Source organism: Pundamilia nyererei, unplaced genomic scaffold (assembly GCF_000239375.1).
Source record: "Pundamilia nyererei isolate P.nyererei 1_Seehausen unplaced genomic scaffold, PunNye1.0 scaffold00110, whole genome shotgun sequence".
Classification (NCBI taxonomy): Eukaryota; Metazoa; Chordata; class Actinopteri; order Cichliformes; family Cichlidae; genus Pundamilia; species Pundamilia nyererei.
In genome coordinates this window covers 647,836-661,961 of record NW_005187511.1, presented here as the reverse complement: position 1 = coordinate 661,961, position 14,126 = coordinate 647,836, and the positions used below count along the sequence as shown (strand labels likewise).

Below are 14,126 nucleotides of genomic sequence, written 5' to 3'. Positions count from 1 at the left end.
AGAAAAAAGTCTCACCTGTCATTGGAGAGGGTGGGACAACCTTTCTCTTGGTCTTCTTGAAGAATCCGTCTTCTTGGTTATTGAAGTAGAACTTCCTCATCAAAAAGGACTAAAACACACAGAAATAATCACTGATATAGTCAAAGCACATACAAGTAAACAAATACATTGGAGTTCTCACTCAACTTTGCAACTCACTTTAGGCAGCCTACCTGTTTGGGAATGTATTTTCCATTTTCTCTGAGAATTCTGCTCCGAATAAGTACCTGGCTGGATTTGAAGAAAAAGTCACACATATGAGCTCAGCATTGTTTTTCCTCCTTGTGATTCGGTTTATAATTAGATATGATGTATGACGCACCTGTCAGAAACTTGTTCTAATGTCAGCTTTTTGTCACTTTGAAGGAGAATAGATACATAATGCCGTATAACCCCAACCAGAAAAGTGATGAAGACAATGGGCAACACCACCCAAAGTCTAATATTGGAGTCCAGCAGAAGCTCCGGCTCAGCCATTCTGTCTGGTTACCTGACAGGAAAAATAAATAATTAAATAAACAACAACAACAAAGCAAAAATAAGAACGGCAAACAGAAAACAAGTCTAGCTGCTTAACCGAAGACACCAGCATGCTTTTTTTTGTAATAAATAAAAGAGAAGCTGAAGTCGGGCTGAGACTGACGTTAGAGGGATGGGCTGTCAGGTCCTCCGGTTAGCTAGCCAGCGCCCGTGACATTAGCGACTGACACTGAGCTAAGAAAATCCAGTTAAACGACACCATTTGAGTTCATCTTCGCTGTGTGGTAACTATATGTTGAAAGCGTCAACATCTTTATTTAATAAAACTGCTATGTGGATTCAGAAAGCTGACGCTAGCGGAGTGCTAATGTTAACATTAGCCGGGTGGCTACCTGCTTCTGGATGTATGGGTCACTGTAGATGAGAGCTGGCCAGTGGTCTCAGCACAGCAACCGCCGCTCCTAGTGTGTTCCCCAGCGGCGACAGACACACCCCATGCACCGTGTGAGGTAGTTAAATAACTTATATAATTTCTAACGGTTCGCATCCACTACTGTGACCACTGCTCTGCGTTGGCTCTGGGAATGAGGAAGATTTTCTGCTTCTGCAGCTCATCCGCGTCGCAATCACTGGGACTGCAGCGCCACCTCGCGGGGATGTACGCATTGCATTTTGCTTTTTCTTCTTTGTGTCATCCTTCACCACATCCGAAAGGTTATGGTTAACCTTTTTATTTACTATATTACATTATTACATTATTTAAGGCTTAACATATGTCTTTCGGATTTTCCTGTTTCATGTTTTTCGTGTCTTCAATGACAACTTGCAATTGTACAGTGCTGTGTATTTGCACTATCCCTCAATTCATCTTTTTCTTTCCTTTTTTTCATATTTGTCACATTGAAATGTGTCAGATCATCAAAGAAATGTTAATAGTAGACAAAAATAAAACCAGAGTAATTACAAAATTCAGTCTTTAAACTAGGGTTTTGTTAATTTAAGCAAAGGGGTTACCCAAGTCTACCTGGCCTAATGATAAATAGTAAGTTCAGTGTAAAGTTAGTGTTCATAATTAAACAATAATAGAGGGACTGCATAAAAACGACATCCACAGGAGAGTTCCAAGAAGAAAACCACTGCTGACCAAAAAGAACACAAAGGCTCACCTCACATTTTCCAAATCCATTTTGATGATTCCCCAGACTTCTAGGGAAATATTTTGTAGACTGATGAGACAAAAGAAGGTTTAAGTCATGTTACATCCTATCATAGAGCATTTTTTAAAAAGGACATCGGACATCGTACCAGCAGTCAAACTTTGTGGTGGTAGTTTGTTGGTCAGGGGCTGCTTTGCTGCTTCAGGCCAACTTGGTGTAATTTATGAAGCCATGAATTCTACCAGAAAATCCTGAAGGAGAATGTCTGTTTTTTTTTTCTGCATTGTCATTAAATGAAATCATCAATTAAAACTGTATTTCGTATTTACTCTGGTTTGTCAGATTCTTTTTTTGTTTGTTTGTTTGTTTGTTTTTTGCTGATCTGAAACATGTAAGTATGCAAAATATGCAAAAAACAAAAAACCCAAACAAACAAAAAAAGAAACCGATTTTACTGTTTTAATGCACCGCATTAGGGGACACCTTGTTGTAAAGGACCATAACCAGTAGGTGGCGGTAATGCTCACTTAAATGCTTTTTAATGCTCTTAAAAGGTGAAGTCAAAACGAAGAAGACTCTTGTCGCTACAGACCGGAACAAGTGGGAAAGCTTCTAGAAAGGTTTTGAGTATCAAGCTGTCATCGTGTGTAGGGGGGTGATTTATTAAAACGGTATGTAAAACTGACAAAAACTGCATTTTATATCTGCTTCCGGTTATTTATTTATATAAAGCTTACGTTTTGCGACAGCATCCATGAGACGTATCAATCAAGCATACAGCGAGCCCTAAAGTGACCTTGCTGTGTTAGCGCCTGTAAGCAAAGTACAAAATCAGCCTGTTTTATATAATTACACAATTAATGTCCTCAGTTAATCTCCATATTATGTGCTTTGTGTTTCTGCAGTTATGAGTAAGATCAGGCCTGTGACATCTCTGGCTGCCTTTCATCTTTAGCGTAGCTCAACTCATGTTACGTAACGCCAGTTACTTAATCCTCTTATGTTGCTGGTCAATTGACCCATTTTACAGTGGAATAATTACTAATATATTTTTTAAATATGAAACTACTTCTGCTTAGCTGTAATACGTGTAATGAACATATTACACGTTTGTTTTATTATGTTACAAGTGAACGTTAAAGTGGTTAGACGTATCAAATACTATGTGTTTCTTTGCAATTGTGAGACATATTTTATGTCAAACAGACACACACAAACTATCTAGCCTATTGACCGCATATGTAAAGTGCGAGAATGAGGGTTGTGTTATATCTTTTGACGGCAAACGTTTCTGTTCCCGTGAGCAAACTCCATCCACAGTCTGTGTAACGCAGTGACATATATTTGGTCCACAGTGTCTCTGGAGACTTCATATTTTCACCAGAATGTGATTTGATAAATGAGAGAGACAAGCTGACAACTGTTATTACACTCTATGGGGAAAAAAATCAAAATGTATAATTAATTGGAAAAGAAAATCATAGTCATGAAAAACGATATTATTTTTATGTAGGTTATATGTACATTACAAAAAGTTTTAATATTCCTTTTTTTAATGGAAAAACTAGTAATATATCCTCACTGAACTGTTAGAGGTAAAGAACACCATTGCACGAAACATTGATTGAAATGGTTAGTAACAGTTAGTACTAACAATTTTTTTCCCCCCAAATCTTTCCACAGAATTGTCCACAAACGCTTGTGCTGTACTAAACCATGGGAACTGATAGAAGGTGAAGTCCGCATAATCCTTGTGATGTTCAGGAACACGTTGAACATGTGCTCATATATTTAAGTCTCTGGTGCTTTTGCAGGATTAGTCGTAGTGAACGTACTGGAAGATATGGTTCTGATATGCGCAAACACGATCCAGAGTGCTATGGAAAACGAAGCAGAGATGTGGAAAAGGATTATGATCGACGCTGGGTCCACGATAGGTACAAAGACTACTGTGATGAACGCAGGGACCAAGACAGCCCAGAGGTAAGTGGAGAAGAATTCCTTTGCGGCTTGAAGTACGTCTTGATCAGAGTGATACTGAATTTGTTGTCTTTGAAGTTAAACATCACATTATTATATATATTTTTTCTCTTACAGAGGAGCCGAAAACGACGCAGCAGCAGCAGATCTGATGATGAATATGATGGTGAATATCCAGAGCAGGACTACAAAATGGAGCAGGAGGAGGAGAGCAAAACGATTATGCTGAGGGGGCTCCCTGTCCACGTCACAGAAGATGATGTAAGTTCACAGTTCACCATTCAGTGGCATTCAAGGAAAAAACACACCAAACTGTATGTCATATAACTTTTTCACGAGTTGTAAGGAATCTCTTGCAAGAAGTTCAAAGCTGTAAACTGTCACAGGATGGGTGTAAAACTTTGGCACAGAAATCAGCAACACTTCACGACCTTTGTGTGTGTGTGTGTGTGTACAACTGTGCACCTTGCCATCTTTCCCTTCCCTATATGAAATTATCCAGGTGTTAATCTGAGCATTTTGGAGAGGGGGATTGACATCTGTCATAATTAATATACACTGGGAAAAAGAGAAAAAAATAGTGTCTTGTTGGTAAGTACAACAATGTGTCAAATATGTCAACAATGTGTCAAATAATAGATTAAAAACTGCCCTAAACTTTACCAGGCATCACTTGACACAGGCGAAAGTGAGAACACACATTCCCAACGCAGACATTAGTAAGTCTGTAAACTACCTGCTCATTAGTAAAAAGTCTGTATGATGTTGGATTGTGATAGGATATGCTGGGCTGAGCCGATAACATTCAGGGTGGAATGATTGTAAAGCACACATTTTGAATAACTTTATACACGACTTTGGTGCACAAGTTTGAATTTCTTTTAGATTTTCACTAGATGTCACTTCCACCAGACACTTCTGAAAGCCATCAACAAGCTCCTGTTATAATTCCAACTGAATTTTTGACCGATTTTCTTGGCAGAATTGCTAAAATTTATTTAAATTCATTGGTTGGGACCCTGGAAAAAGGAGAGTCCAAAAAATATTTAAAAGCCCAAAATTACCATGATATTCATTTTCATGATGAGTCTGCGTGGGTTTTTTATGGGTACTTCAGGTACTTTTTACTCCCACAGTCCAAAGACATACAGTTATTGGGCTTAGGTTAACTGGTTATTCTAAATTGGGAACATGTACCTCATGGTTCACAACCAGTTTCCAGAAAGATGGTTTTAAGTAAGGAAACAGTAAGTAGGAAGAAGATCTGTGTTCTGATGAGTCTCACGTCTGCTTCTGTTTTGCAGATGCGTACAGCTCTGGAGCAGCTACAGGGACCACAGCCTGTGGACATACGTTTGATGAAGAAAAGGACAGGTGAGCGATACTCTTCAGAGGAACGTTCCTCGTTCCTTTCCGCGCTTGATCTTTAAACCCATCTTTCCTATTTTATTATAACCCCTGGAAAAAGAAAATTAAATATTGTCGTAGGGTTCTTTGTGTCGTATAGAAATTCTGATTTGATGACATGGACAGGTAAGAAGTTAAGGGTATGTAAATTCTACCATCATGATGTTGTAAACATCCCCGCCACCGTGCAAGCCCATTGTAACTTTGAATTTTGCACCAAAGCATTCTGACTAACACGCCTCCCGTCTATATTTGAATGCTGTCTCTAGGTATAAGCCGAGGTTTCGCCTTCGTGGAGTTTTATCACTTGCAAGATTCTACCCGATGGATGGAGACCAATCAGGTTGCTTCAACAATCACCAAGTCTAGAAATATTCTTGGAGATTAGAACCCAAATTAACCAGTACAGTAATGATGGCACTTTACAAAAAGCCCAATTTGTTTGTATTTAGCCAAAAAATCTTGATCATAGATCTGTGATATCTGAGATGTAGTATTTCAGATATCACACATCTGGTGATGCTTCATAGCAGCATTATTGAATTTTTGTTTTCTGTGAACACCACTGTAAAAATGCACATTTGTTTGGTTTATTCTCTTACAAATTTTAAGTTTATTCTCTTAAAGCTTACAAAAGAGGGAGAGTTTGCTTCCTGTTAGCAAGTGGACTTGTTTAGTACCGACTGCCCCGGTGTTTTTTGCACATTCTGCTCCAGCTCTGTCACTTTGATAGTTTCTCATCTCCATTTATTATCCGAAGACTGGAGTGAGATGTGGACGGGCTGGCAGCACTCCGGTCCCAAACACTCAGTCCCTCATTCTCTGAACTTCTCTTCCCGTCCCTGCTCCTTTTTTTTGTCCTTGAGACACCCCCATCTAAGCAACAAGTTAAAACCTAGCCACTCTTTCCTGTTCCCTCTGCTCTCACTCATTGGGTGGGGTAGCACTGGGATCTCAGCACTTGCCTCTTTGGCTCAGACGTGTCGTATTTTGGTGTAACTGTTGTTTGTTTGTCTTTATTTTATTTCACAGAACAAGTTGGTGATCCAGGGGAAAACCATCGCAGTGCATTACAGCAACAGGAAACAGAAGTTTGAAAACTGGCTTTGCAATGCTGTGAGTGTTATCTTTGAACTGATCCCACAATATTACTCTTTTTTTCTTTTTGCTTATTGTAACAAAAATACACAATCGATGGTTGTTGCAGTGTGGTCTGTACAATTTTCGGAAGAGGCTGAAGTGTTTCAGGTGTGGCGCGTCAAAAGTTGGTGAGTTTTCCCCCTTAAGATGAGTTTTTTGTCTCTCTGTGAGAACGAGCAGTTCATTATATATCCTGCCTGATGTTTTTTGGCATTGCTCTTTGTAGGTGACTCTACTGGTGTAAATGGTTTAAATGTCGAGTGCCAACAGCCAGGAGAATACAGTGGAGACAGTAAGTGTTTGTTTTTCATCGATGACAGAAAGAGTGCAAAACAAAAAATGTATTTGGTATAAATGTAATCATCTTTATGTTATTAGATTTTATTTAATAATCATGTTTTATGTATTCTCTGTATTTCTTTTTAAATTAATAGTAATTAAGTTCCACTTTTTTGGGGCAACTTCTGCTTTTTCATGTGAATGAGTGTGATGTCATGAGGTCAGCTTTTTGCTGATCAGTGTCAGGAGCAAACGCCTGCTTTTAGTTGGGAGATTACTGAAAAACTGAAGCGCTTAGCTGATCTTTCTGAAAGTAATACTATCAAGTAATAAATATGTAGTAATATAATTAGATATTAAAGAATGGGGAAGACATTAAAATAACTAAATGAATACTGTGGCAAATAAATACAGAAGCAATAAGGCAGTAAACAAAGTTATGTCACATTTCATAAATGAAATAATGTCTGCGTGTAGTTTTTATATGAATTTTGATGCCTTTTAAGAGCATTTTTAATATATATATTCTTGATTTTCCTTTTGGTCTACTGAAAAATTGCACGTTCCCATACAGACATTTATTGATGACTTTTCTTTTTGTTCACAGCGATCATTTTGAGGAACATTGCCTCTCTCTCTACTGTTGATGGAATTTTGAACTTACTGGCACCGCACGCCAACCTGTCCACCAACAACGTCCGCCTCATCAAAGACAAGCAAACGGGACAGAACCGAGGCTTCGCCTTTGTCCAGCTCTCATCCCCGCTGGTGCGTAGCTTTATTTTTCAGCAGTCAGTATGACTTTATAGTGTACGTTGGTGTGTTTCTAGCGGAGGTGTCGAGACAGTGTGGCTTTATGTCTTTCTACAGGAGGCTTCTCAGCTGCTCACCATTCTCCAGAGCCTTCAGCCACCTCTGAAACTGGATGGGAAAACTGTCGGCGTGGATTTTGCCAAAAGTGCTAGAAAGTGTGTAATTCCGCACATACATAACATATATTTAGACAGCCTGTTTTATATTCGTCATATATTCATCATATACTGTGCATACCTTTTGAGATCCTAGAATATAATAAAATACAAATCGGGGTCTTATTTTCATTGTGCATTAGCTTATATTTAATTTACACATAATTCTTTTCCCAGAGACTCAGTGCCGCCTGAGGGGATCAGAGCCAGCGCTCTCTCTGTTGCCAGCACAGCCATTGCTGCTGCTCAGTGGTCATCCAGTCAGGTACCATAGACTGTACCATGTCTAAGTAGAAAACGTGAGCTTCTATGGCTTGAGGGATTTAAAGAAATGGACCAAAAAGCTACAAATCAGTGATATTGTCGATATTAAGAACTGATTAAAATTACATGGACTCATATCTTATTGTCAATTAAAACAATACTTGATTAGTGGAGCCTAACATCAAAATCCAGGAAAGGATTTATTGACTTAACTAATTTATTTGCATTATGCTGATACAGTTGCTTTATTTTGTTTCTGACGTCACATATCTGTTTTGTCTTTTCAGTTGCAGCAAAGCTCAGGTGCAACTTCAGATCAGATCGCTTTTCCAGAGAATTATGCAAACATGTGGCCACAGCAGCCTGAAGGACTGGTTCCTGTCGTTGGAGATGGATTGCTTGGAGGTAAACAAGGAATCACTCGCAAAAATTTGGGGTGGTTTTATTCCGAGGTTGAGATTCTTGACTTCATCATCACTCTCCCCAGCGGCTCCAGGAATGGCGTCTGTGATCCCCGCATCTACAGCTGTGGTCCTATCCCAGGCAGCTCAGGTCTACCACCCCATCATAATCAGTCAGCCTGCTGTTCAGGTAGGAAGTGTATTAATGTGGCGTCTTTGGGGTGAAAAAATGCTACTCGAATGTGATTTCTGTCTGTGTTGAATCCAAATGTTCATCAGGGTTTTTTTTTTTCCCCCCCTCTCCTACCTCTCAGACACATCCACTAGCTGTTGCAGCCCAACAGGCTGCTAGTGTTTGCACCACATCACTCACAACACCAGCATCTTCCACTGTTGCAGCAACGATCTGTGCCGGATCGACTGCTAACACAACAGGTGAGAGGAGTTGGCTGCAGAAATACTCCTCTGTGTGTGAGTGATAGAGATGATGATGATAAAACTGAAGATAGAAAAAAGGTTTTGCTTCATATCTGCCTCTATTTCAATGTTTTTGTTTTGTTTTTTTATTTGTAGCTGTTCCCGACACCTCCATGTACCAATACGATGAGTCTTCAGGTTACTATTACGATCCACAGACTGGCCTGTACTATGATCCTGGCAGCCAAGTATGTGCACTTGATCTTATTGCATGTGCAGAACCCATGGCATGCAGCATATGTATTTATTTTAAATACACTGTTCACATTTTTTTGTCTTCTGCTTGTCATCAATAGTACTACTACAACTCAGAGACTCAGCAGTACCTTTACTGGGACAACGAGAAGCAGGCGTACATCCCTGCACTGAGTGAATCCGGCACAAACACAGAACAAGCGTCCACAGCGAGCTCTGCAGCCACCTCTTTAACCACAGGCGGTAAAGAGGCCAAAGAGAAGAAAGAAAAGCCCAAAAACAAGTCCGCACAACAGGTAAGCGCTGCTCTCAAGATGTTGATCCTGTTAATAGCTGTTAGGTCGTCTTTGAAATAATGTTTTTGGCATTATTAAATTGCAGATTGCAAAGGACATGGAGCGTTGGGCAAAAAGCTTAAATAAGCAAAAAGAAAGCATTAAGAGTACTGCCCAAGGGTTAGGATCTTTTAAGGATGAAGACAGAAAAGAGTCTGCTGCTGCAGATGCAGGTTTCTTCCTCTTCGAGAAGAAGGTAGTGTAACAGTAACTATTAAGAATAAATATGATGTGCTTTGGATCAGTGCAGTGGTGTACGGGTAGGTTCTAACTGGAGAAGCACACTGCTTTGGAATATTATATTTAGAAAGTACATTTTCCTTCTATCGTCACGAGTCACTGAATATCTTTTAATCATGAGATTATATATGTTGTGGGTCTTTACTCGTGGGCTTCATTTGGTTCCTTTCAGCAGATCGGAAGCTTTGAGATGCCGTCCCTCATGACTGAACAAATCAAGCTTGAGGATGAGATTTCGTCTAAGGTTTGTTGTAACTTTGCAGCTATTTCTCCTGTTTATTAGTAAAAATAAATCCTTTAACACTTTTCCTTTTGTCTGTTTTCATGTTAGAGTGATTTGGTCGCTGCCTACAATGGGGATAGCGACCCAGATGACAACGGCTCAGACCGAGCAGCCGATGAGGAGGGGAAAATGACCGACTGGAAGAGGATGGTGTGTCTGCTGTGTCGGCGGCAGTTCCCCACCAAAGACGCTCTGCTGCGTCACCAGCAGCTCTCTGACCTACACAAGGTGAGGATGGCAAACAGCGGGTGTTTAATGTGCAAGCAGCTATGAATATTCTGGGCTGCGCCATCTGTTCAAAGCAAAATGGAGCTCACATGCTGTACCTCACAGGAAATGGAGGTTGCATTTATTCGTGCCAGTGATTATTTTGTTCTCGCGTTTCGCCCATGAAATTACTTTTAATTCTTTTAGAAAAACTTGGAAATTGAAAGAAGAGCTAAGCTTTCAGAAATGGAGCTGGAAGAGCTGGAGAGGAAGGAGGCTGAGGTATTTTGCATCACAATGTCATCTTTCTGTCTCTGTTATTTAAAAAAAAAAAAAGAAATTTGAATGAGAACATAAGTTTTCTTGTGATTTTTAACAGCTGAAATACAGAGATAGAGCTGCAGAAAGAAGGGAGAAGTATGGTATTCCTGAACCTCCTGCACCTAAAAAGAAATTTTACAAAGCACCAAGCCCAACAGTGTAAGTGGGAGGAGTTTAATCTCACAGCAAACAATCTATGAAAACTTTTAGTAATATCTTCTCCTTTTTCTCATTATTTTTATGTGAATTGGACCTTTTTAACACCTGTAATTCACCATCATCAGAAACTTTGAGCAGCCCACTAAAGACGGTTTAACAAGTGATAATATCGGGAGCAAGATGTTGCAAGCGATGGGCTGGCAGGAAGGCAAAGGTCTGGGACGTCACCAACAAGGCATCACCGTTCCCATCTCGGTGAGCAGACTTTTTTTTGTCTTCCAAACTACCCCTTGTCTGCTGGCCAGATCCTCTTAACAGATGGAATCTGCGCGCCAACGTGCTAATTTCTGCCCACATAGCAATTAGCACTGCTGCCTGAGGGGCACCTGTGTCTAACATGTCATCTCTTATAATCGTCTTTGCTTTTCCTAACAGGCTTCATTGAGGACCAAAGGCACCGGTCTGGGCATTAAAGGAAGCTCATATGAACTCTCACCATCTGACACCTACAAGGATGCTGTGCGTAAAGCCATGTTTGCACGCTTCACAGAGATGGAGTGAACTGTGGAGGAAGGTGATTGTGCTGTGCTCTGAAATCTTTATCATAACACATAACATACAGGAGATTTTTCCACCTGTACAAACTTTTAACTGGAGTTTGTCTTGTTCGTTTAGGAAAAATTTAGCTTTTTAAAGCTAGATTTGTTTGTTTTCAGTGCACTTTACATGTACATTTTGTATATTGTTTGTACATAAAAATGATGTAGAACCTCTGAAGCTTTGTTTTGTGAGAACCTCTAAGAGTCAGTGTGATTAAATAAACCTGCACAAGCTCTTGTGTGATTTTTCTTTTTTCTCCTGATCAATGAGGGTTATTCTTGTCATGTTTGCATCTGCAGTGGTGTAGTCAGCTCCTCTCACCTATTAGTCCCACATTGATTTGACAATGACTATGCTCAGGTCTAAATGCTAGACACAGACTCTTAGTCGATTTGGAGTTAATTTTACCACTTTAACATCAGCTACTGCACTTTTATTTTTAACTGTGTGTTGTAAATCCCTGCATGGTCAAGAATTTATGTAGGAGTTGGATGCATTGGGGCTTTATTGAGCTGTCAAAGTATATACAAGACAAATGGTGATCTTCCTGTTGTGCAAAGTTCATCTTTTATTTCTACAATCCTCTCTGTGATTCACAGGGTAACACCGTCCTAAAAAAAACCTCAACATTTCTATAAAGAACCATCAATCTGCGTTCCTATAAACATATGAGAAGAGACCATAAACGTGTCAGCTTGGAGAAAGAAATGAGCATACATGTATTAAACAGATCCCTGGCTCTGGTGAATTTCTCTGAACCACCACTGGACAGTTTGCCAATTATTTCTGCCAGACTCTCTTTGGCTTCCTTAATATCCTCTTTCCTGGAGGGGCTTATGGCTGGCAGGTTTCACCTGCTCTTGCTCTTCTTGCCAGTCTTTTTAAAATACTTCACAGGATGCTTTGCTACGTGCGTTTGGCTCAGTAAATGTCTAATATTTACAGGAAGAAATTGTTTTTTCCTAAAGACAGGCTGCTCTTCCACCACAACGGATGTGTGCTACTTTGTGTTTCTTCTGTAATGATAAAAAGTGTTTCATGTCTTGAATTCCTACGCTGGGATTTTCTCTGGGTATCATCAAGCAGTGGCTTATCAGCTTTTGTCCACAGCCAAAGTGCTTCAGAATTAGATTAAGTAGTAGAGACTTTATGAGATGCTAAAATTTAAAAAGGTTGTGTCTCGTTTTCATGATACCTCCAAATCAGTTCTAAGATTAAAAGTCAATGAGTCAAAAGTGGAAGTGTTCATTCAGAAACTGTTCCTCAATTTGTAAATGTCATTTCCAGACTGACTAACGTCTGTCCATCTTTAATCCTTGATTTGACCTTTATAGCAGCAGGAAATCTGTAACGTAAAGTAAAGCATGCTCTTTAGGGCACAAACATGACCATGAAACGTTGGGAAAAAAACAAGCTTCCGTGTTATTATTAATTGATTAAAACTCTACTACTAAAATAATATACCTAGATGTGATATCAAAAATCATGGAAACAGTAACTAATCATCTATGTGTATTTGGAGTTGGGAGTTCGCCTTGTGATCGGAAGGTTGCCGGTTCGAGCCCCGGCTCGGACAGTCTCGGTCGTTGTGTCCTTGGGCAAGACACTTCACCTACCGCCTACTGGTGTTGGCCAGAAGGGCCAATGGTGCGATATGGCAGCCTCGCTTCTGTCAGTCTGCCCCAGGGCAGCTGTGGCTACAACTGTAGCTGCCTCCACCAGTGTGTGAATGGGTGGATGACTGGGTGTGTAAAGCGCTTTGGGGTCCCTAGGCGGGACTAGTAAAAGCGCTATACAAATACAGGCCATTTACCATTTGGATTCACCACATCAAAATCCACAGGAAGACCATACTGCTGTTTTACATGTGCTGTGCAGATGGCTCTGTTGCACAAAGCTTCCCTTTCATTCCCATCACTAGGGGTCAGCATCAGTTTTAGAGCCAACTCCTTCATTCATTCGTAAATTAAACAACCAGAAAAAGAAAACTTGAAATTGGTGTGAAATGCAGTAATTGTAGTTATATATCTGTTTATAGCAACGTCTGCCTCAGCAGTAACATGGAGGTTGTCCTCAGCATACTGCTGTTCACTGGGTGGGATGGGAGAGGAGGATTAAGATGGTGTTGGTTCGTAATGCAGCGGTCACAATGGTGCAGCTAGAGGCAAAATTTAAATCCTCTTCCACGATCCCTACAATGATGATTCCATGTGTCATACCATGTGGCACAAAAAGGAAAGATGCCAAATCTTCCCAGGTTTCCTCTTGACTGACAGCCAAAAAGTGCAGATTAAGTGACCCTGTAGTAGCAGAATGACAGCACTGATCTCCCTGCTGATTAATACTGCAGCGCAGAGCAAACCGTGCTCACCGTCTCACAGGGACACTTGTGAATGCCTACTCAGTTTTCAGCATGTCTTTGGCTCAGCTTACCAGAATCTGTGTCAGTTGACTAAGCTGTTTTGCATAACACAGTCAGTCGCCACATTTGTGCTCAATAAAATTGTGAGGATAAGGCTGGCATATCTCATCTCCCAAGCGACATAAATAATTTTAAGCTCGTGCAGGGGCGCCTCCTGAATATTTTTCAAAGTGACACAATACGGATGACAAAAATTGTGTATGCAGGAATAAATTACAAGTTAATGTTTCAACTCATTGAGGGATGTCTTCTTCTCTTTTGTGCTCGTGTTTATTAAAATTATGTTTATTAATTATTACTATGACTGTATCAGGCCCTATCTCAGGCTTACATCGTTGTGGAAGAATCTGGGGTTCGGCCCTCTTTCCTTGAAATGTAAGATTTGTGGGCATTTGCTCATGCACAGCTCTCTTAAGATCCTGTACCAACATTTCAGTCGGCTTGAGGTTTGAACTTTGACTATTTTTTGACTATTCCATTACAACACCTTGATTCTTTCCTTTTTCAGTCAATCTGCTGTAGAGTTTCGTCTGTACTTGGGCTCATTGTTCTGTTGAATGACCCACTTTCAGCCAAGCTTTAGCTGTCAGACAGATTGCCTCACATCTGACCCTAAAATACAGAGAGGTTTGTATTGACTTAGGGACAGAGACATGCCCATGTCCAGTGGCGGCAAAAAAAGCCCAAATCACCCCCCGCCTCCATCACCGTGCTGACAGTTGCTATGAGGTGTTTGTGCTTGATTTTGATCAGATATGGAACTGTGCATTAA

The 14,126-nt window shown here is 40.3% G+C and overlaps 2 protein-coding genes across 5 annotated transcripts in view; one reads left to right on the top strand and one right to left on the bottom strand.

Moving 5' to 3' along the window:
• Positions 1–1,167, bottom strand: part of emc3 (ER membrane protein complex subunit 3) — a 5,417-nt gene extending 4,250 nt beyond the window's left edge. The window contains exons 1-4 of the mRNA XM_005741376.1: positions 912–1,167; positions 362–529; positions 213–270; positions 16–109 (exon numbers count right to left, since the gene is read on the bottom strand). Of these exons, the coding sequence (XP_005741433.1) occupies positions 16–109; positions 213–270; positions 362–516 (307 nt within the window). The 5' untranslated portion in view covers positions 517–529; positions 912–1,167. The remainder of the gene's footprint in view (positions 1–15; positions 110–212; positions 271–361; positions 530–911) is intronic.
• The window catches only part of LOC102206971 (RNA-binding protein 5-like), an 18,513-nt gene extending 7,353 nt beyond the window's left edge, over positions 1–11,160 (top strand). For 2 of the 4 annotated variants that reach the window (XM_013912964.1, XM_005741377.1), the window contains exons 2-24: positions 3,360–3,409; positions 3,491–3,659; positions 3,774–3,917; positions 4,961–5,030; positions 5,333–5,406; positions 6,096–6,179; positions 6,271–6,331; positions 6,430–6,495; positions 7,090–7,250; positions 7,353–7,450; positions 7,628–7,715; positions 8,002–8,119; positions 8,202–8,305; positions 8,430–8,550; positions 8,689–8,780; positions 8,889–9,083; positions 9,169–9,318; positions 9,535–9,606; positions 9,694–9,873; positions 10,060–10,134; positions 10,232–10,332; positions 10,458–10,587; positions 10,768–11,160. In XM_013912964.1, coding sequence (XP_013768418.1) covers positions 3,393–3,409; positions 3,491–3,659; positions 3,774–3,917; positions 4,961–5,030; positions 5,333–5,406; positions 6,096–6,179; positions 6,271–6,331; positions 6,430–6,495; positions 7,090–7,250; positions 7,353–7,450; positions 7,628–7,715; positions 8,002–8,119; positions 8,202–8,305; positions 8,430–8,550; positions 8,689–8,780; positions 8,889–9,083; positions 9,169–9,318; positions 9,535–9,606; positions 9,694–9,873; positions 10,060–10,134; positions 10,232–10,332; positions 10,458–10,587; positions 10,768–10,893 — 2,496 coding nt within the window. In that variant the 5' untranslated portion in view covers positions 3,360–3,392 and the 3' untranslated portion in view covers positions 10,894–11,160. Of the gene's footprint in view, positions 1–2,230; positions 2,348–3,359; positions 3,410–3,490; positions 3,660–3,773; positions 3,918–4,960; positions 5,031–5,332; positions 5,407–6,095; positions 6,180–6,270; positions 6,332–6,429; positions 6,496–7,089; positions 7,251–7,352; positions 7,451–7,627; positions 7,716–8,001; positions 8,120–8,201; positions 8,306–8,429; positions 8,551–8,688; positions 8,781–8,888; positions 9,084–9,168; positions 9,319–9,534; positions 9,607–9,693; positions 9,874–10,059; positions 10,135–10,231; positions 10,333–10,457; positions 10,588–10,767 lie in introns of those variants that run through there. The other 2 variants (XM_013912965.1, XM_013912963.1) reach the window with 2 other exon arrangements.
• The last annotated feature ends 2,966 nt before the right edge of the window (positions 11,161–14,126 follow it).